This window comes from Octopus sinensis, linkage group LG6, assembly GCF_006345805.1.
Source record: "Octopus sinensis linkage group LG6, ASM634580v1, whole genome shotgun sequence".
In the NCBI taxonomy this organism is placed as follows: Eukaryota; Metazoa; Mollusca; class Cephalopoda; order Octopoda; family Octopodidae; genus Octopus; species Octopus sinensis.
In genome coordinates this window covers 85,885,937-85,907,999 of record NC_043002.1, presented here as the reverse complement: position 1 = coordinate 85,907,999, position 22,063 = coordinate 85,885,937, and the positions used below count along the sequence as shown (strand labels likewise).

The 22,063-nt window shown below is 33.8% G+C and overlaps 1 protein-coding gene across 1 annotated transcript in view; it reads left to right on the top strand.

The window, feature by feature from the left end:
* Positions 1–22,063, top strand: part of LOC115212922 (tricarboxylate transport protein B, mitochondrial) — a 64,608-nt gene that overhangs the window by 32,569 nt on the left and 9,976 nt on the right. Inside the window, exons 4-6 of the mRNA XM_029781748.2 lie at positions 11,706–11,843; positions 12,035–12,255; positions 21,726–21,799. Of these exons, the coding sequence (XP_029637608.1) occupies positions 11,706–11,843; positions 12,035–12,255; positions 21,726–21,799 (433 nt within the window). The remainder of the gene's footprint in view (positions 1–11,705; positions 11,844–12,034; positions 12,256–21,725; positions 21,800–22,063) is intronic.

The window sequence follows — 22,063 nt, the reverse complement described above, 5'->3', positions numbered from 1 at the left end:
AGATTTGTAACTTTCAAACACATGCAAATGGGTCTTCAGTCTGCAAAAGATTTCAACTAATTAAAAAGAATGAATGAATTCTCAACCTTCCTATACATAATTTAACTGAATATATGCATGATAACCTCTTCACCTCAGTCTATCATGTATGCTATTGGATAGATATATATGTTAAAGACCTCAGCTGGTAATTCAACATCATATCAACTCACTCTATTGTTTATGTCAGTCTGTCTTAGTTTACTAATATGTAAATAATGTACAATGATTAGTTGTTTGCTAATGAAGTTCACATTTGTTTCTTTGTTACATGCAAAGTTTACTTATATGTCATGTAAAGTTACTGGATTTTGTCAACTATATAAACAATCAGGTTTTTCCTCAGCTTGTTGCACACACGTGTATTGGTTTGATGTTCCACCTTTTTGTTATGTGTCCATATATCATGAGTTGTAATTTCCTTTAAAATATCATATTATCTATGAGGAACCCAATTTAAAACCGAAATAAAAAGAATAAAAACCAAAAAAAAAATGAACCTCTGCTTCCTAGACTCCTAATTTGTAAGCCAACAGGCTTACTTTTTATTTTAATAGCCAGTGCAGAGGAAAGAAAAGGAGTTCTAATGAGATTGATATGATTAATGTCAAGTTGAACATTTCTAAGTTGACATCAGCAAAGAGGACATGGATGGGGAGGGAATCTCTGATATTTTTAGTTCTGGGAAGGAAATACAGATGGCTACAATTTTGAGAAAGAATAGTTTGATGAACATAGTTTTTAGTGCTAGATCTGGGAAGTGATATATACAGTGTAGTACCAGTGATAAGAGGAAGAACGTCTGGTGTGTTAGATAGTCCTGAGTAGAGGAAATATGAAGCTAACTGCTTCAGTGGAGCAGACAAGTCCACTATAGTTATGATGGGATAGTCATATAAGAAATGGTCTGTTTCCGAGCCATTTGAATTATATCAATCTTCTGAACAATTCATCTTCAGAAACAATCTAGAAAGTGTGTGCATATGTGTAGCAGTAGCACTGTCTCAAATATGTTAGCAGTCGGTCATAGTGGGTTTTACTTGAGTGGTTGAGTCAGCAACCAATAAGAGCTGAAGTATTTTCTGGAACTGAATAGGGCATCAGTTTTGACATTGTTATATGTGTGGGGTTGTCATAGGTTGAGGCCTAGCATACGAGAGTGTGTGTGTATATTAGAGGTGAAAGTCATAAACACATAAGAGGAAGCATGTGAAAGGACATAGCCAAAATGTTGAGGTATGCTACAGTTGATAACATGGTTTGAAGAAAGCCCTGTCAGCATATGTAGTAATGAAGTATCCTAATCATTGCAATGAGACAAATGAATAAGCAGCCAGTTAAGGTGGGAGGTTCTCTTGTCAGTTTTAATCAAAGGTTTGGCTTATGTTATGGGCAACAACACATTTTCATAGAAATTCTCAAGACTGAGAGACCAATAATGTATGACATAGAAGACCAAGTTTTCTGTTGATTAACTGACTCTTTAGAAGCTATAGTGGTGATTACTGAAAAGAGACACAGACTCAGTTATGAAGGAGGTGATTACATATAAACAACTATCTCCATCAACTTTAAAATGTTGGAAGTAAGTTCAGTAGCTCAGCAATTAGCAGGGTTGAAGAGGTTGCCCTTGTTACTAGGATAGGAACATCAATTTCAAGATAGATTGAAGTTTGGTAAGGATGGCTGCAAGCTCTGGAAAAGTTTGCTTGTAAGTAATAGGAGCAGTGTTGTCATGACTATTTGCCTTGTTGGACTAGAACAATTATTGTAGTTTTGGCATTGAATAATTATATGTATGAAGTGGAGTGAGGAAAGATAGTTTGAGAGAAATTTTCTTGCATGTGAAGTTGGAAGTGAAGCATTTAGCAAATATAATAGCTTTACTTAAGGGAGTATATCTGTGATTTAATTTTGATATAAGAATTAAAATGTTCATTCTACAAACATTGCAACCTAAATATTTGAATAATGTGGTTTGAAGAGGAAAGCCAACTGATTAGAATATTTACAATGCTTTTCAATCTGAGGCAGTGTTTCTTAATTTTGTTTCATTGAATGCCCTCCTAAAACATTTTGATGCTTATGACTGACTCCACATTTATCCTGATATATTAAAAATAGTCACTGTAATTAAAATAACTATATTTCTCACTATCCTCTTTATAGCTCTCCTAGGAACATGCCTGCTCCCCTAGAAACATGGATCAGAATCACTGATCCAAGGCAGCGGTTCTGAAATTAACAAATGCCAGTTCCCCACTTTATCAATGGAAAGACAATAATTTGCATCCATATCAGTTTTCTTTCTGTGTCCTAGTAATGGACAAGTTTAAACAGTTTAAAACCATTAAATTTATGAAGCATGACTATCTACCCTCTTCTCCGTCTTTATGGGTCCCTGTCAAAAATAAGAAACATTGATATAAAATATATGAACAATTCATGGATAATTGTCATGTTTAGTTTAATTTTTTAAGAATATTGGTTTAAAAGAAAAACTTGCACGGATGATTCCAGAAGGGTGTCGACCTTGGAAACAAGTACTGGAAAAGTAATTAATGTGTGTGTGTTAGGGGATGTGATGTAGTAGGGGTGATTATGGATATGGTGTGTGGGATAAATGGATTTAGTTGGTAGTGTATAGTTAAGAGATCTAGTGATGGAAGATATACATGGCTTGATGATGGGCAAGTTGTTGAAGGCTGCTACTGAGTAAAGATTTGTATCTCTGAGTGGTAGCTGGAATATTCCAGTTATATGAGCATTTTTTTGTAGTAAATTTATACTTTGTACAGGATCAGTAGCTGTTTGGAGGAGCTAAGGTATTTTCTATTCCTGAAAAAAATCTGTATATGATCACTATGAAAGTTATGGTTTGTGTGTGTGTGTGTGTGTGAGTGAGCGAGAGAGAGAGAGAGAGAGATCAATATGGAAAGTTATCTGAGATTGTTTACTATTTGAGATGATTTTTAACTTCATTTCTCAAGTGTGATAAGGTTAGGTCTTTTAAGCATTTTGTTGCTGTTTAATTAGGATATGGATTCATTACACGAAAATTTTTAATTGCTCATCATTGTGCTCAATAAAGTTAAACCTCTTTTCTTATTGCATAATTTACTGTATCCATTTTTTTTTCTTGAACCCTCAACTCCTCAGGGAGCTTATAGGGTTGCTGTCATAATAAATAGTATGTCTTGGTGTTTTAAACTTGGTGCATCCCATCCCTCTCCAGGTTTGAATACAGCTGATTTCTTGCAAAGAGAGGAAGAAGAATTAACTGTAGTACTAAACTAGTACTTTATTTATCAACATTAAAAGGTCGAAAGACAAAATTGATCTCATCAAAATTTGAACTTAGAGTACAGAGAGCCAGAATGACTACTACAAGGCATTTTATTCAACTCCCTGATAATTCTTTCACTTAACTACATAACCATATGAAGGCTCACAATACATACACTGTGTCTGGTTTGTTATTCTGTGGAGAATAGTTATCAGTACCAACCAATGTGATTTGGTATCTTATATCTGATGGACAGATTCTTCTGTAATTCTAATAAATAATCCAGAAAATAATCAACTGTTTTTATATATCCTTGTTGCTTGTGGTAATCGTTTATTTTTAATTATCTTACATTATGTTTTGATCAGAACTACTCTAAATTCTTTTCTTGTTCTTCATATTGTATTTGTGGGAACCATTAATTGTTTGATTTGCTTTTGAAGATCATCCGGTCTGGTTAATTTCTGAAGGATGCATGAAGAAAATTCATATTGATTCAAACTATGAAACAAAATTAGCTCACTGGTGAAGTGATTATGAATCATACAATTACTGTTAAATTTTTGAGTAGCTTTATTGAGAATCACAAGCTAGAGCTAAAAATAATTGGGAATTAATGCAATAGAGTAATAAATAGGAATGTGTAAGAGATCAGAAAAATATTAGATTCTAGTATAAAATTATCAACTAAAAATAAAATTGTAATTTCTTTTTTATACTAATTTAATTTGTTATGTTCATACTAATATAGTTAAAATATTTTGTAAACCTTGCCAGTTTTAAGACATACCGTGAAATTGAGGTAATAATTACTTTTTGGCTTAGTTGATTAAGGTAAAGTTGCATTATACTTTCTTATCAAATTACTTGTAAAGATTAAATTTAGTGGAATCTATCCATTAAACAATAAGTGAAAATAGCTTGTAATGTTTTCTAATTATTGTTGATAGTCTTGTAGAGTAAAAGATACATGTTCCTGGTGAATTAGGTACAAGCAACTCTTGTTGAAAGCGATTCGTTCATATTTCGAATGTTGTACAGTGTTGTCACCTCTCTTGCAACTTTAAAACTATATTCTAAAGTAAGAAAGGAATTTTAATGCCCAGCCCACCTAAAGTACAGAACTCAAACTTTGGTTGTACAATTTTGAAAGAAAGAAACCCAATATTCCAAATGGTTTTATAAACTCGTTATCACAATCTGGAAACGTTGAAAATTTAACACATTTCTTGAATTTTTTCTACCACTTTAGGAATAAAATTAAAGGTAATAATTTATTTTGTTGGTTTTTATTTACAGTATTTTATTTGGCTTGTTTTTACTTAGATTTTGAATTTTTAGTATATTACTTAATAACACTAAATGTTTTTGATTTATCTGATGTTGAGTGGAGACTCCCCCCCACTTTTTATATCTAAACTCCTGTTCTATTTACTTTGGTTCAGTTTAATTTTTATTAAATCAAGTTTGCGTTTAACTTTATATACTCTGTTTCAATGACTCTAATAACCACACATATTAAAACGCCTAATGCAGTTATATGTAATTAACAAATTCTTTTCTTTCCAAACTGTTTCAGTCTGTTATTTGATTTGTAGCTTGGTTAGGTTCCTAACATGTATTTTTCTGGAATCCATGGAGTGATACCAGTTGTATCTTTGTTTGAGACAAATAGTAAAAATGAAAGAAAAACATATATTGAACAAGTGTATGGCACCACAATCTAGCTAGTTTTATAACCCCAGCAACAGCAGCAGTTTAATTTTTGGAGGAATTGTATATAACATAAGTATAGTAATGCCTCAATATATGAGTTAATTTGTTCCTGGAGACTGCTCGTAAAGCAAAAACTCATAAAGCAGGGCAATAATTTCCCCATAGTAGCAATGTTATAAATCATAATTCATTCCCAGAAAAACATTTTACCTATAACATTTATAATACCTGTAAATAAATGGCAATGAAACAACAGTAGCATGTAAAGAATATTTTATGTAATGTAAAAACAATGTCAAGATCATTTATAATAAATATTATTATTATAACCATTTTCTGAATTGCTTTGACTTGCACTATACTCATGCACACCATCACTTGTAGACACAATCACTGATTCACAAGCACTCACAGACGGACATGTAGATTTCTTTTTAAAAAACAAGTCTAGAGTTGTTTGTTAGAAGCTTTTTTTCACTCTATAAATGTCTCAGTAACATGCAGAAGCATTTGTTATGGTAGCAGAAACTTTTGCACATCATTCAATATTTGGATCTTGTGCTTGAAAAATAAAACTCTTAAACTTGGTGTCGTGTAAAGCAGGTCCTCGTAAAGTGAGGTATTACTGTAATGTATTTTAGTAGTTGCCTGTGTGGAGAAATTTGTGAAATGTGTAGCCTCTAAATGTTGGTACTGTTTAGATGACTTGTCAGAAGTAGTAATGTTTCACGATAAATGTAGTGCAGTGTTTAGTTTTATATCTACATACCCTGGATTCAAATACTGCCCATCTGTGTTTTTTGCCTTTCATTCTTCCATGTTGATAGATTCAGGTCACAACAGTGTACACCCATCAAAAATTTGCTTTGTTTTATAAATAGATAAATATTGACATTAGTGTGCTGGGGTGTAATTAGATAACATCCCAGGACGACAAGTCAGTGAATTGATTTTGATTTCTGGCTGTTAATATCCATGAAAACCATCCAGTCCTATTACCATGATATATAATTATTCTGTTGTTTTCTGTTTAATTAATAAATCCATATTTATTCAAGCTAACAAAGAAATATCACTCTGCTTGCTAGAAACCTCCCTTAAGTTACACCTTACTGTTTATAATAATAATGATAAAAATTATGAATTAAATCATGTAGTGCCTTGAATAACAAAAGGTGGGATTGTTACGTCAGAATGCCTTGGATCATGGTGTTTTATAAGTCCCTTATTGAGGTATTTGCTTTACATTGAGTTAGACATTCCCTTATCATTTTCATCATAAATACAATGACCCAATGGAAAATAGGACCATGTTGTTGTTTTAGTTTTCTTAATAATGTACAATACCTTCACTTTAATTGAAAAAAAAAGTCTGCCTGTTCTTTAGATCGAATGTATATAACTTGGGGGTGCTCAAGATTGACCAGTTCTGTGGTGCAGAAGCTACAGTAGTAGTTGTAAAAATAACACAGAGGAAAGGAAGTTTACTTGAGCCAGATGTTGAAGTGTGTTGGTAACTTTGACAATCAGTTTGGTGACTATTTCCTGGCTGCCATTCTAGGATGTCTGTGTGCAGCAGCAGTACTGTCCCAATGTGCGTCTCACTTGAAATGTCATATAGGGATAATTGTCGTGAGGGGTTGAAGTATTTTCTAACCCAAATGAAGCCTTGTCTTTGTGATGCAGTCTTTGTTACAGTGTGAATGTGAGATGTTAGAAATAGCAACAAATGCCTCTCTAAACTTATTTAACTATCAAAATATGGAAAAAAACAAAAATAAAAATACTGTTACTCCTCTATCTCTAGTCTCTTCATCCTTTAATCTTCACTTTCTCCTCTCTTTTCTCTGCTCTCTAACTTTATTTTTTTCTCTTCCCTAGTATGATTAATTCTCCCTCATTCATGGTAGCACAGTTGGTTCCACCTCCTTTCACATGAAAACTGCCAAATATTCTATGAAGGTTATCTAGTTAATTCTACAAAGGTCATCTAGTTATCTCCTCACCTTGTTGAATATTGTTGCTATCTTGTTATTTAGCCCAGGTTAGTAATGATCAAGCAAACCTATGATGAAATATGCTCCAGCCATGACCATGATTTTTATTCAATATATTTAAAACTATATCATCCAAAATCTGCATTTTTTAAAAGAAAGGTTTGACTGCTATTTCTAGCAGGTGTAACACCTCTTGATAAGCTTCATTGTTGACTCATGTTAATTATGGTTGGTGTTATTATTTAGCCCCAGGTGGGCTCTGAATGAACAGACACATGATCAAAAGCTTTCCAACTGACCATTCTGTCTTTATTTTGGGCAATGTATCTAGGATTATGCAGTTAGTCTCCATACTCCCAACACTTTTTTAAGATGATAGGGTGTGATTTAAAGGATGTTTGGTTGCTATTTCTAGCAGATTGAGTATCCACAGAAGCTTCTTGATTTTTCGTGGTGAATTATGTCAGCCACAAAGCACACATAGTATGATAGAAGGAGCAATTTTTTTTTACTTAAACCACCACTACTATAATCCATTATCCTGGACAGCTGTTCTTTTATAATCCTTTTCACGTTTTTTTGGCAAATAACAGGAGAAATAAGAACGAAGAAAAGAAATAAAATTCAAACAAAATGGAAGAGTAGGAAATGGAATGGGAAATTATGCATTTCATAATAGGAAGGCATAACTAAGCAGACAATAAAATGAAATAACTAATGGTTTGTGGCCTTGTGCCAAACCAGGAAATAATTATTTTAGAATTTTTTTCTGTCAGAAGTTTGTACAGTATTTTTAGTATCTTTTACTTCTACTTTGCTTGCCTACACATGGTTTTTATTCTTCTATTGTTTTATTGGCTTCAATTGTTTGACAAGGGCATAGCTCCCCAAGGGCTTTGTGTAGAATTTATTGGACCCTCTATCTTGTCTGATAATCTGATACACACTTTATGAACCTTTGTAAGGACTAATGCTAAATTGACCTTAGAATAAATTGACATAACTAACCTCGAGGTATTTTGTTTTCAAATTGTATTAATTCTGCCATCTCTATTATAAATATATGCACACACACACACTATTATTATTATTATTATTATTGAGTGAGAGAGCAGTGCCTGCCATCAAAGTGACACTGGGGTAAAATATACGAAGCCCAGTATACCCGTCATGACTACCCATCTGATAAAGATACACCAGGCACATGCATCACAACCATATGTGCGCGGCATGGTGATCTCATATCAAGATAAACAGCGCATGACCTTGCAGGTGAGGGCCCAGTTAGAATTTTCTTCAGGTCAAGTAGCCCATCCTGCTTAAAAGTTCCCTGAATAAAGGTTGTTTAATGATGTTGAACGACACACCCATGTTTCCAAAGGTGAATTATCCAAACCCCAAAGAATTCCTCTCAGCATATGGCTATGATGCTTCCCCACTACTTCTGCTCGTGACCAGAGATGCACATATCAGTACCTACTCAGGGACATGCTCATTTGGTTAAGGTCAAACAACTGACAAGCATATCTGTGGTACTGAGCAGAGTATTTGCTGTAGCCCATCTTTTATATCATTTTGTTGTTGTTGTTGTTGTTGTTGTTTTATTATGTTTTGTGTTCAAATCCTGCTAAGGTAAACTTTTTCATCCATTCTTTTGGGGTTGATAGTATTGATTAATCTCCTCCCTTTGAAATTGCTAACCTTGTGCCTAAGTCAGAAAGCATTGTTATTATGTTTAAGATGGCAAATTGGCAGAACTGTTAGTGTTGGACAAAACGCTTTACTGTATTTATCCTGGTTCTTTACATTTCTGAGTTAGCTCCAGTCAGAGTTCACTTTGCCTCTCATCCCTCCAAGGGGTCGATACGATAAAGTACCAGTCAAGTGCAGGGGTTAGTGATATCATCTATTCCTCTCCTCTTAAAATTTCTGGCCTTCTGCTTAAATCAGAAACCCTTATATTTGAATAAATTATATATTATTATCTGCATTCTGTTGCTCCCTTGTACATGTCAGCAGCTTATCTATGATAGAATTTAACTTCTATTAATTGGATATTATGTCTTTCTTTTCTGTGAGAATTACATTTAACATCTAATTTGCTAATGCAGTTCACAATCTTAGTATTAGAATTACAGTCAAATGACAGGAATCTTACTGAACTTCTTGTGCAACCAATGTTTACTTCTCAACACTGAAATCCTAACTGTTCCAGGTTTATTTAAGATATATCAAAGATTTTTTTTTCTGTGACTATATTTGTTGTGTAAGTGTGTGTATCATTTGTACTTGTGCATGTATGTGCATTATCAAATATTTTGACTAATAAGTAATAATTTATTCTGATTTTTGTTCAAGTTTTCAATTTTACTTCTGGAACCCAGCTAAATAATTTGAACTTCAAATACTGCCTATCTCTTTTGTAAATAAACACACAATTGTATGCATGAACTAATTTATTTGACTGTCTTCTCAACGCCTTTGTGTGTTTCACAATACTTTGCTATTTTAGTTAATATTGATGTTTACTGAAGGTAACAAATGCAAAAACATGAACACCTCTTCACATTTCTGTATAGTTTTAGTTGATAATGTCATAAACAAATCTGGGACAAGGTCTACTCTCTCAGGGTTAGCAAACCATTTCATATTTGAAGGCCAGATAGAATAAAGTGTAATGTAATAAGGCTGCATTAAGGAAAATTAAAAATATAAACCAGCATTTTTAATGACATGCAAAAGATGTGAGATATTTTTTTTTCCATTTTTGCTTTACTGGATTGTGATAATTGACGTCAACATTGAGGCATTAAGATATTTTTCTTATGCATATTCATTATTAGGGATCTTAATCGTACCTCTATTTTTTTTATGTAAAACATTAACTTCATTCAGGACTGTGTTTTTCCGTAGGTTCTTAAAGACTGCATATGAGATTAAGGTCTTAGGTTCCTCACCTTTGATCTACATGAACTTGAAGTGAATCTTGGGGGCAGTGCAAATATTAAGACCAGAAAGCCAAGAAATGTAATCTCTATCTGCCATAGTTAAGACAGGACAGGGTCAAGAATATAAGTAACTGTAAGAGATATTAGATTACATACACACACACTGCATAGTGAATTTGTATATGACTATTAGTTGATAGTGAATTAATTACTCTTTTACTCTAGATCATCTATTGTTCAAACATAACTAACATGATCCCAATCATTTTAGCCTTTATGACTGGTTTTAAGCATTTTTACAAACAATCCATTACTAGCAACACTAGCACTTCAAACTTAATGACTATTGTTGTTACTTCTAGCATAATGTTAATTAATTTGCTATCACAAAATTAATGTTAAAAAAATGCTATCCTATATTCCTGAATTGAATTCAAACAAACCATTAATATCACCTGGTTATATCTGTACCTTGTTTAAGAAATTCCAAAGGAAGTTCTATCTCTTTCTCGGACTAACTAATCAAAACAGAAATCATTTTTAGCTTGATTACTAGACCTCTTGATTACCATTATCTCAGAGTGCTTGAGGTTTATAACTTCTTATGAAATCATCATTTTATAATGTGGGTTAAGGAAGAGTATTCAATTACATTTATAAGGTATTTTTACAACACCTATTTAAATCACCAGTCAAGTTCCAAATATTGAATCTCTTTAGTCAAATATTGTAATCCAGTTTTGATGTTTGTTTTGGCTTGCAATGCTGGGTTCTGTTCATCCCCTTTTATCAGTAAGTATTGCAGGAATACCTACCTATAGTATATAGCTGATAGGTGTTCCCCTAGGAATACCAGCACACCATGTATTATAGGTATTCTGTTCATTTAATAGTTGTTTTCTCATCTACAGCAGAAAACTAGAAATTATTACTGGATCTGTGGATCCTTATGACTCAAAATGATTTTTTAAAAAATTGTTATTGATTACATGGCTTCAGGTTTGGACAAACTGTACAGCATCTGTGCTAGAGTTTTATGCCATAGACTTGGATTAACTAAAGCCTTGTTAGTGAAATTTGGTGGACGAAAATTAGGTGGTAAACTTGTTATCTGCTTAATCATCAACTGACCCTTAGATATCTTTAGTGGAGTTGACTTTGTTGCAAGTACTTAGACCAGATTTCTGGTCTGAAGATAACATTGTCTTTTCTTCTTACTGGTTTATATATTATTATCTGCATTCTGTTGCTCCCTTGTACATGTCAGCAGCTTATCTATGATAGAATTTAACTTCTATTAATTGGACATTATGGACATTAGAGTCAATGTTGCAAAGACCAAAGTTTTAGTAAGTAGGAAGGCGAACCCATTACACACCTCAAGTAGGTGGCCCTACTCGATCTGTAGAAAAGTTGTAGGTAGAAACTCCATAAGATGTACCCCTAAGCATTAAAAAAAAAAATTCCTCAATCAGAACAGATGAAGAAAATTTAACTGAACATAAAGAAAATAATTTAAAAGCATTTAGACTGACCAAAATACCAATCATGTTTACTGATCCATATATACTGTTACAGCATCAGCTTTTGTCTTATCTTTTAAGTTTCATATTGCCTTAATCTATCTGATGGAACCCAGTTTTGTAACTTTTAATACATTACAACTTGAATGGCTACTATATCAAATATATAATTCTTTTATTGGATATATTTTCTTAGGTGCTGGTGTGTCTGAAGCAATATTAGCAGTTACTCCAATGGAAACTGTTAAAGTAAAATTCATCAATGATCAGACCTCAGCCAATCCAAAGTTTAAAGGTTTCTTCCATGGAGTAAGTCAAATTATCAAAGAGAAAGGTATGTTTAACACTTTGCTCATATGATACCATGAAAATTGATATATGATATTTACTTTAAGTAATTCAATTTAAGTTTGTCTCTTATGTTTATCTTACAAAACCAGTATTTTTGTCATTACTTCTTTGTGAAAAATGTCTGAAATATCATGCTGTACAACTATAATTCTCCAACTAATATTTTGCTTATAGGAATCCGTGGTGTATATCAAGGGTTGACACCAACTATCCTGAAGCAGGGTACAAACCAAGCAATGCGATTTTTTGTTATGGAAACGCTCAAAGATAAATACAGAGGTGGGGACCCAAATATCAAAGTTCCTACTCTTCTAACTGGGCTTTTTGGAGCAATTGCTGGTGCTGTATCTGTATTTGGTAATACTCCTATTGATGTCATAAAAACACGAATGCAGGTTAGTTTTGGCATTATTCTTTTTAATCCTTCCCATTTTTATGAGTATTTAGATATCTGCTATGTCTCAGTATTATAGCATCACATTTCTAATTCATGCTTTGTTCACTCAGAATTTTGAACAGCAATTACTTATTGACAACAATGGTAACATCCAAGAATTCCTTTTTTTTTTTAATCCAGCTATTATGATTTCTCTGCAACCACTTCCAGCACTAATTAAGTTACATAGTCTCCAAAAAATATCAGCTGTATCTTGTAAAGCATTTGAATAGTTCACAGAATAATTTTACATCAGAACTAGAGAAGAAACTTCAAGTGTGGAAGCAAGGATTAGAATCGAAGGGCCTTAGAGTCAATGTAGCAAAGACCAAAGTTCTAGTAAGTAGGAAGGCAAACACATTACACACCTCTTCAGGTAGGTGGCCCTACTCGATCTGTAGAAAAGTTGTTGGTAGAAACTCCACAAGATGTACCCAGTGTAAGCTATGGACACCTAAGAGGTGCAGCAACATCAAAGGAAGATTAACCGGGATGATAGCTTTAATGTGCAGCAGATGCACAGGGGCAATAAACACCAGAGATGCTAAGAAAACAGACTCCATTACATGCCAGGGAGAGAAACTAGAAGTAGTTGATAGTTTTTGCAACCTAGGTGACCAAGTCTGTAGTGGGGTTGGATGCTCAGAGAGTGTTATCACTAGAATAAGAAAAGCCTGGGCAAAGTTGAAAAAGCTCCTGCCCCTACAAAGGGCCTTTCGCTCAGAGTGAAAGGTAGAATGTATGATGCATGTGTGCAAACTGCCATGCTTCATGGCAATGAAACATGGGCCGTGACTGAAGACATGCGTAAGCTTGAAAGAAATAAAGCTAGCTTGATCCGCTGGATGTGTAATGTCAGTGTGCACACACGACAGAGTGTAAGTGCCCTGAGAGAAATGCTAGACATAAGAAATGTCAGATGTAGCAGGCAAGAGAGACGTTTGCATTGGTATGGTCATGTACTGCGGATGGATGAGGAGAGGTGTATGAAGAAGTGCTACTCCCAAACAGTGGAAAGAACCCGGCCATAGAAAAATCTATCTCAACAAATTCTGTCCAACCCATGTAAACATAGAAAAGTGCATGTTAAAATGAGGATTTATGAATTTGTGTGTACCCTTTTCTTGACATCATGTGGTATTTGTAAACAAGCATCACCATCATACAAGCAGTGTTGTTCATTTGCATCTTCTGTGAAAAACATGTTTGGCTTTAGGGAAAATGTTAACTTGCTTGGAAACTGGTGAGGATTGGCAACAGGAAGGGCATTCAGCTATAGAATATCTACCTTAACAAACTCCATCTGAGACATGCAAGCATGGTAAAGTTCATGTTAAACTATGATGATGATATGTAGCTATGTGTATGCATATCTATGTGTATAGGCCAATAACTATATATCTATTTGCCTGTCTATGTTTTTACTTATCTCATATTTCTATATTCATGTGAGGTTTTATACTGTAATTTGAGCCATGGTTAGTTTTTATCTATTTTCTTTGTTACAAGTGTTTGTAATAACAATTAAGCATTTGTATGTATATGACCTCAAACATTCTGAAATTAGGTCATATTTGTGTGTGTGTGTGTGTGTGTGATGATATATATATGTACACACATACATATATATACACACATACACACACATGCCTGCATGTTTTAAATTTCAGCTCTGAAATATGTCTACCAATCAAAAACTATGCAATAGATAATGTGTATGTGCACATTATGAATGTGCTCACATCTTCCAGGGTGTACGTTAGAATACCAGAATGGAAAAACAGAATTTCAAACTATTATTCTTTTGCAATGTTAGAATAGTTCACTTTCTAATCACATGGTTTCAAGTTCAGTCCCACTGCATAGTACTCAGGTGCAGGTATCACTAAGGGGCTAAGATGTTTTCTTCCTAACCATGCAGCTTCAGGTTTAGTCCCATTGCATAGCAACTTATTAAAGTATCTTCTATTAAAGCCTTGTAAGTGGATTTTTGTAGATAGAGACTCTGTGTGTGTGTGTTTATCTGTTTGCTTACATTGGTATACCTCTTTGAAAAATCACTCAGCTATGGGTAAGAAAACATGTTACTGTTAGTAGGAGGAAGGGCTTCTGGCTATAAAACAACACCTCAATAATATAGTCCTCTAACTCATGCCAGCATGGTAAAAAGAAAAACGAAACAAATGTAAATAATAATTTAAATAGTGAAGCTGGGATTAAAAAGAAATCTAGAATTGTTTTAGAGTTAGAGTTCTTCTATAATTGAAAGCAAAATTTAATGATAAATTTAATCACTGTATTTTGAATAAAAGATACCCTTCACACCATTTTAGTTTTCTGTCATGCTATATCGTTTCAGTTGTCCTCAGTAGTAGATATCTTTAGATGTTATAGTCACTATTTTATTTTCCCAAAGGAAACCCTATAAGTAACATTATTTTCCTCAGGAAAGCTGCAGAAATGATGGTGAGGTATTAATTAGTTAATGTAATTATTGTCTTAAGTCTGGTAAAATATTAAATTCCAACACTTTGTTTTGTGTTTAGAGCTCCATAACTATTAATGAAATTTAAAATAGAAAATTACTGTATCACTTTTCTTTTTAAGTGAAGATTCTCATCTTGAGAATGTTTAAATCACAATTAATGAATTTTAACTTTTCAGAAGATCAATTTCATCAATGAGATTACTTTTAATACTTACATATACAAATGGGTGCTGAAAAGTTCCTGATTTAAGGGTATTGCAAAAGGCCTGGTTGGAAGCCTAACTTTCCAGGTTCTATAAATAAGGCTTAGAAAAATTGAAGGACTGTTACAATAAATGTGTGAATCTGAGAGGGGAATATGTTGAATAAAATCATAATTAACTGATCCACCTGTATTTTCTTTTACCCAAAGCCAAGAACTTTTTAGCATCCCATTGTGCATTATATTTCAATCAATTTTCTCTCCAAATTGTCAAGTGTCTTGAATAATCCTCACAAGACACCCACTTCTAAAAAAAGAAAAATATTGGTTTAGCTCCAAGTTGACCTTGACAGAGCAGATCTATTATAAAAGAGCATTCAGGTCATAACTGTACTTTCTTCTCCATTTTTTCATTATTCCCCTTTTCTTTAAGATCATAGGGTGTTGTTCAAAGATTTTGCTGCTATCTTAAGTCAAACCACAATTTAGAGACTCTCTTTCTGGCTCCATTAGAGATGACTGTTCCATTATACAGTATACTGATGTGTACAAAGTCTTCATTCAGTCAGATATGACCATGATCGTTGCATTCTATAGGTTTGTCCCTTTGGGACAAATCTATAGGACTTCTCAGTTTATTGTGACTGGGAAGTTCTAAGTGAGAGTTTCTATTGCAGATTGTATTTATATGAGGGTTTTGGGTCTGTTAGCATTCTTCTTTTGCCTGCTCCAAGATGTTTGCTACAAAACCTCCCAATACTTGGTATCGATGTCAAGGGTCTTCATAATTTTGTCGCCATAATGGAAGTAATCTACTTCTACATTAGATTAGAAGGCAAGTTTTTCAATTTTGCCTGCTATCCAAAGCTCTTGTGGGATGTGTTGTTTTCTAATGATCTTGGTCAATTGCATAGAGTATATGTAAAATGTGTGAAAAGTCTGGCTGCATCTGAAAAAATATATATTATGAAACAAAAATAAACACAAAAGTTATTACACGAATCTGTTACCACCACGACAGTCAACTACTTGACGCCGAACACGAGTTTGATGTTGAATACATCCACGAATTTTCCGCTCAGATAGCGCTTCCCAAGACTGCAAGACGGCTTCGTGCAATTCATGCCTTGTTATAGGGTTTTTCAGTTCAACTTTATCGGCCAAAACATCTAAAGTTAATAATGATTCTGCTAATTCCACGTGTAAACATCCGTTGAATAGAACTCACTGAATAAATCTTAATAAACTGTGTTGTCAATTGTATGCACCTGACAATATGCTCACGTGTATGCAGCCAGACTTTTCATTCAGAGGATATATATTTACTGATCTTATTACTTAATGCCATTATTCCTTTTGAGTGTATGACTACTTGTAGTTTTTATAACATAATTCGAATTACGAAAGAACATCAAATTACTTTAAATGGTTGGTTTTAACAGCTTTCGTAGAACTATCAGGGGGAATAACTCCTACCGACCAGGTGAAATTAATTTACTTAGACGACATAACTTAGAATGTGATATCCTTAGAGTTATTAGATCACGACCATTTTCCTGTCTCTGTCTCCTCCAACCTGTATTGCTCAGTTTTGTTGCAAACTGAAACCACTAGTCATTTATCTTCGAAGTACAACCTGCAGTTTCCAATGTATCAGCTCGCATTCTCTTGATTAGTATTTCAGATTCTTATTTCATATCAATTATATTTCATATTCATTCATACACAATTCAACCTGCTTTTGCTTTAACATTTTTTAATCTGTTATACTATTTATACTTTGATCCATTGTTCTTTTCTCTCATTCTCTCTCTCTCTCTTTCTCATATATATATGTATATAGTGAGCAGATGAGATTCAGAAATTATCAGCATTGCCCCCCCCCCTATATATATATATATATATATATATATATATAAATATATATACTCTCAGCAAAATTTAGATTCAAATGAATATGGTACTTAAGAAGTCAGATACACCAGAATTTTGTACGGTGTTATCCATATAAATCCATGGGGTGATTATAATCAAAATAAGCAACAAGAAAATCTTCGGTAATTTGGTACGATCGTTTCATGCTACATCATTTTATTAAACATTGTAAGTATTACAACAGTTTTAAAATGTTGAGCAATCATCAGCCATTTATAGAGGTTTTCCATCAATACATATACTTATTTTCATGTTAATTGATAACATTATAAAGAAGGTAGATATACAGACAGAGATGTTGATTTGAATGTTAAGAACATTAAGGTATTAGAATTTATCTTCTTATATATATATATATATATATAAAACTCCTGCTGCCATGTTAAAATTTATTTACTTACAATGACATAACTTAGAATATGATATTCCACATATATGTCTGAAAAATATGGGACTCATTAGCTAAGAATCTTTTTTCACAAGTGTTCTTAAAGGACAATGCCAACATGAACAACAGGTGTTGATGAGGATGATGACATATAATATCAACACAAAGTAAAATGGATAATTATACATTTTTAATTGATAATTTTTAGCATGTAAATTGCCACTGTACCTTTCTGATGTGATAGTGTTGCTTAATACATTAATGTGATAATTCTCCTCGTTAATTTATCAGTATTAAATTGATTATGGTATTACATAGATCTAATAAACACCAACATATTGTCTGTACACACACACAGAGCAATCAATCTTTCTACCTATTTTTTCAAAAGCCTGAATCTGTTGTTTTATTGTCTCAATTGTTTTAGCAGAGTTGTGAAAGCATTAGATAAAATGTCTCATGGCAATTGATCTGAGAGCCAGCATATTGAGTTCAAGTCCTGTCAAAGTCAACTTTGCTTTTCATCCTTTTGTGGTTGATGAAAAAGTACCTAGCTAAGCTAATAGATTAGAAGAACTATAAGAAAGTTGGACAAGACACTTTTCAGTGTTTGTCCTGGCGCCATGTAATTTGTGTTGAAATCCTACTTTGGCCAATTAGAACAATAAATAGACTTAATCCATCATTCAATGTAGCACAACCACATGATCTCTTGAGTGTCTTCATTCACATCTCCAATTCAATGATATCTTCCTCCCTCCCACTATTCTTTGAGGTACTGTAAAGGATCGTTGGTACTGCGTTCCTCTCAACTAAAACAGATTAAGAAATAAAATGACTCTTTCATTACTGGGTCCATCATTTTGTGAATCTTCTCACTGGTGTATGCATCAATAATGTTGAAGCTTTCTAGGTGCTCATAAACAGATAAGAGTATAGATCAACTAGCATTGTAACATAGTCACATGTGACCGAGGCATCTGATAAGGTTATTGCTTATAACTTCTTTGCATCTTATACATCTTCAAGAATTTGTAGATTTGGTGTCATGTATATTTTGGATTTGTTTATTTTTTTGGATCTGTTCAGTTTCAGTCAAGGATTTTTTAAATTAATTTTTTTTTTAACTAAACAGTTAGAAACTTTGGATACTGGTTGAATGTGACATGCAGAACAGGGTTTACCCTTAATGTTTTTGACAGAATTTTGTATTTTAGAAGTTATTTCATGTTAAAGTTGTCGTCTGTTAGGTAATTTTAACCAATCACTGACGTGTATTCAGCTGAGGAAAGTTACTACTGTTTGCGAAAGTAATGGAAGAGCAACAACTTCCAGGTCATCGGGTCTGGACGCTGCATATATATATGTACTTAAATACAGACACATGTATATGCATACACATATGTCCATCACACACACATTCATATGTAAAGCTGATAAAACCCCGAATGGAAGCAAGGAAAAGGAGGGGGTTTAATAAATTAATATGCATTGGTAGGGGGTTGGTAAGTACATATAAGCTGTCGTTCAGATCGTCAACAGACCACTACCCCTCCATTCTCTCTCTACCTCTCTCTCTGATTCATCACTTTAAAAAAATCAGGTGCAATCACTGAACGAGTTAACTGAAAATGATTAAAATGTATATTTGTGTGTATGTACATGTATGTGTGCATGTATGTATGCATGTGTGTGTGTGAGAAAATGTGAGAACCTGTATAGTTGCTGAATCTGCTGGAAATAACACCCAAATCTCTCTCAATGTCACACGCTAACATTATATAAATGATAGGACACATTGGATAAGATGGAAAAAAATATGCACACACACGTATGTATTCCCTCTAAAAGAACTTTCTGTTTTTCTCACCAACTTTTCTTATCTTTTATACTTTTCTCCCACCTCTCTCTTTCAAGACCCGATGACTTGGAAGTTGTTGCTTTTCCATTACTTTCACAAACAGCAGTAACCTTCTTCAGCAGAATACACATCATTGATTGGTTAAAATTACCCAAATGCAACTTTAACACGAAATAACTTCTAAAATAAAAACTTTTGTCAAAAACGTTAAGGGTAAACCATGTTCTACCCGACACATTAAACCAGTATCCAAAATTGCAAACTGTTTAGTTAAAAAAATTTTTTTTAATTAATTAAAGAATCTGTGACTGAGATTGAATAGATCCATTTTTTGTATAATTGTTTAAATTCTTCTATTTGATAAAAGTTTTAGAAAGATTTTTCTATACATTTTTCAGTCAGATTGTTTTGTAAACATACATTCTGAAAATAGATCTAAAAAAGACACAGAGCTAGTAGTGGGGTACATGATACAAAACTTTGACCTTTGACTGATTTTCTTTCTCTTTTCTTTTGCCTTGTTTTTTTTTTTTTCTTTACCTTCACCTCCTACTGCTTTTCATGTAATTTTCTCTCTTCTGTTACTTTATTTTATTCTTGTTTTTCTCCTCTCTCCGTTCAGCTTCATTCTACTTCTCTCTTCCTTCTACACTTTTATCTCCTGCCCATATTTTTTTCATTTTCTTTCTCAATTATAGTCCCTTCTCCATATGCAGCCAGTCTTTCCTCATATCCCTTTTTCTCTTTACACTGCCTCTCCCCACTATACTATCTTTCTCTCTTTTCCCTGTCACTATTCTACTTTTCATTTAATGTGTCCTTTACATCCCTTTGTATTCTTTTTTCATACAATTGGTCATTACTCTTTCTTCTATTCCTCTCTCTATCCTTCTTAGCCTTTTTTTTTTTACTCTTCCTTCAGATCCTTACTTTCATCCCTTTCTCTGTATTTTCACATCTCTATTTCCAATTTTCTCAATCACATTCAAATCATGCTAATAGAAACAGTTTTTTATTGCCCCCTTCTAACTATTCGCTAATGTTCTCAGTCAGCTTTTAAATTAAAGTTAAGTCTGTTTAACAGTTGATTTGTTTGTATAACCTTCAAGATAACTTGTTACATTATACAAAAATACAATTCATTAACAAGAAAATAATTTATTAACAGATACAATCATAGCTCTGTGGTTAATAAGTTTACTTCACAACTAAATGGTTCTAAGTTTGATCCCACTGTACAATAACTTGGGCAAATGTCTCATACTGTTGCAAATGTCTCATACTGTTGCGAGTGTCTCATACTGTTGCGAGTGTCTCATACTGTTGCGAGTGTCTCGTACTGTTGCGAGTGTCTCGTACTGTTGCGAGTGTCTCGTACTGTTGCAAGTGTCTCGTACTGTTGCGAGTGTCTCGTACTGTTGCAAGTGTCTCCTACCGTTGCAAGTGTCCCCTACCGTTGCAAGTGTCCCCTACCGTTGCAAGTGTCTCCTACCGTTGCAAGTGTCTCCTACCGTTGCAAGTGTCCCCTACCGTTGCAAGTGTCCCCTACCGTCGCAAGTGTCTCATACCGTCGCAAGTGTCTCATACCGTCGCAAGTGTCTCATACCGTCGCAAGTGTCTCATACCGTCGCAAGTGTCTCATACCGTCGCAAGTGTCTCATACCGTCGCAAGTGTCTCATACCGTCGCAAGTGTCTCATACCGTCACAAGTGTCTCATACAGTTGCAAATGTCTCTTACTGTTGCAAATGTCTTACACTGTTGCATATGTTGGCTAATGTTTCATGAATGGAATGGAATTTTGTAGATAGACCCTGCAGTTCCCACTACCACTAATTTTGCATATTCTTTCTTCATGCTAGCATGGGTTGGATGAGTCATTTTGAGCTTCTTGATGCCAACCTTTGTTTTTCAAGTGATGCATTTTTGCATGTCAAGCTGCTGCTGGACATTTTGTATATAGGAGCCCCCAAAAAATCTTCACTACCAAAGTGTTGTCAGTGTGAAGACACATGCATGCAAATGCACACACACACACACACATATATACATACACACATACTTGCATGTATGTATGCATACATATGTGAAGGAATTCTGTATGTTTTCTGTCTGCCATATTTCATTCACAAGGTATTGGTCAACTTGAAGCTATTGCTGAGAATGCTATTTGCTTAAAATTTTATGCAATGAGATTGAATCTGAAACCATGTGGTTACAAAGTAAAACTTCTTAACGATACAACCTTAACTGTCTGTACCATACTTCTGCATGTGTGTGTGTGTGAGTGTATGCCTGCATGTGTGTATATGTATGTCCATGTAAAACAGTATGTCAGATTGTGTTCTTTTATATTAAAGGTAACTAAACCAGTTATTAATAAAATAAATTGCAGTCTGAAACATATACTGGAGTTGATTTGATCTTCTAAATCTCTTGAAGGCAGTACCCCAGTGAGGCTACATTCTAGTTACTGAAGTCAGTAAAAGAATAAAATAACAGTTTGATTGTGTCTAGTTTATTAATGTTTACAAAATATTTTTGTTTACTTTTCAGGGTCTAGACGCTCAAAAATACAAGAATACCCTTGATTGTGTGATCAAAGTTATGAAATACGAAGGTCCAAAAGCGTAAGTTTAATCTTTATATTTTAATTAGCAGAACTGTATTTATGGTGTCTAAGGAACTGTCTCAGAAAAATTATCAGCACCTTAGGCACTGCACCTGATATATTTTGCCTCATGACTAGATCAGATGGCAAGCTTTTCTACCTTGCTTGCCTTAGAACAAAAGAAAGACTGCAAGGTTCTTACTGGACATGCTATTTGCTGATGGTCTTGCTCTCTTTCTTAGAATAATTGTAGAAAAATATATTAGATAGACTTGTCCACTTT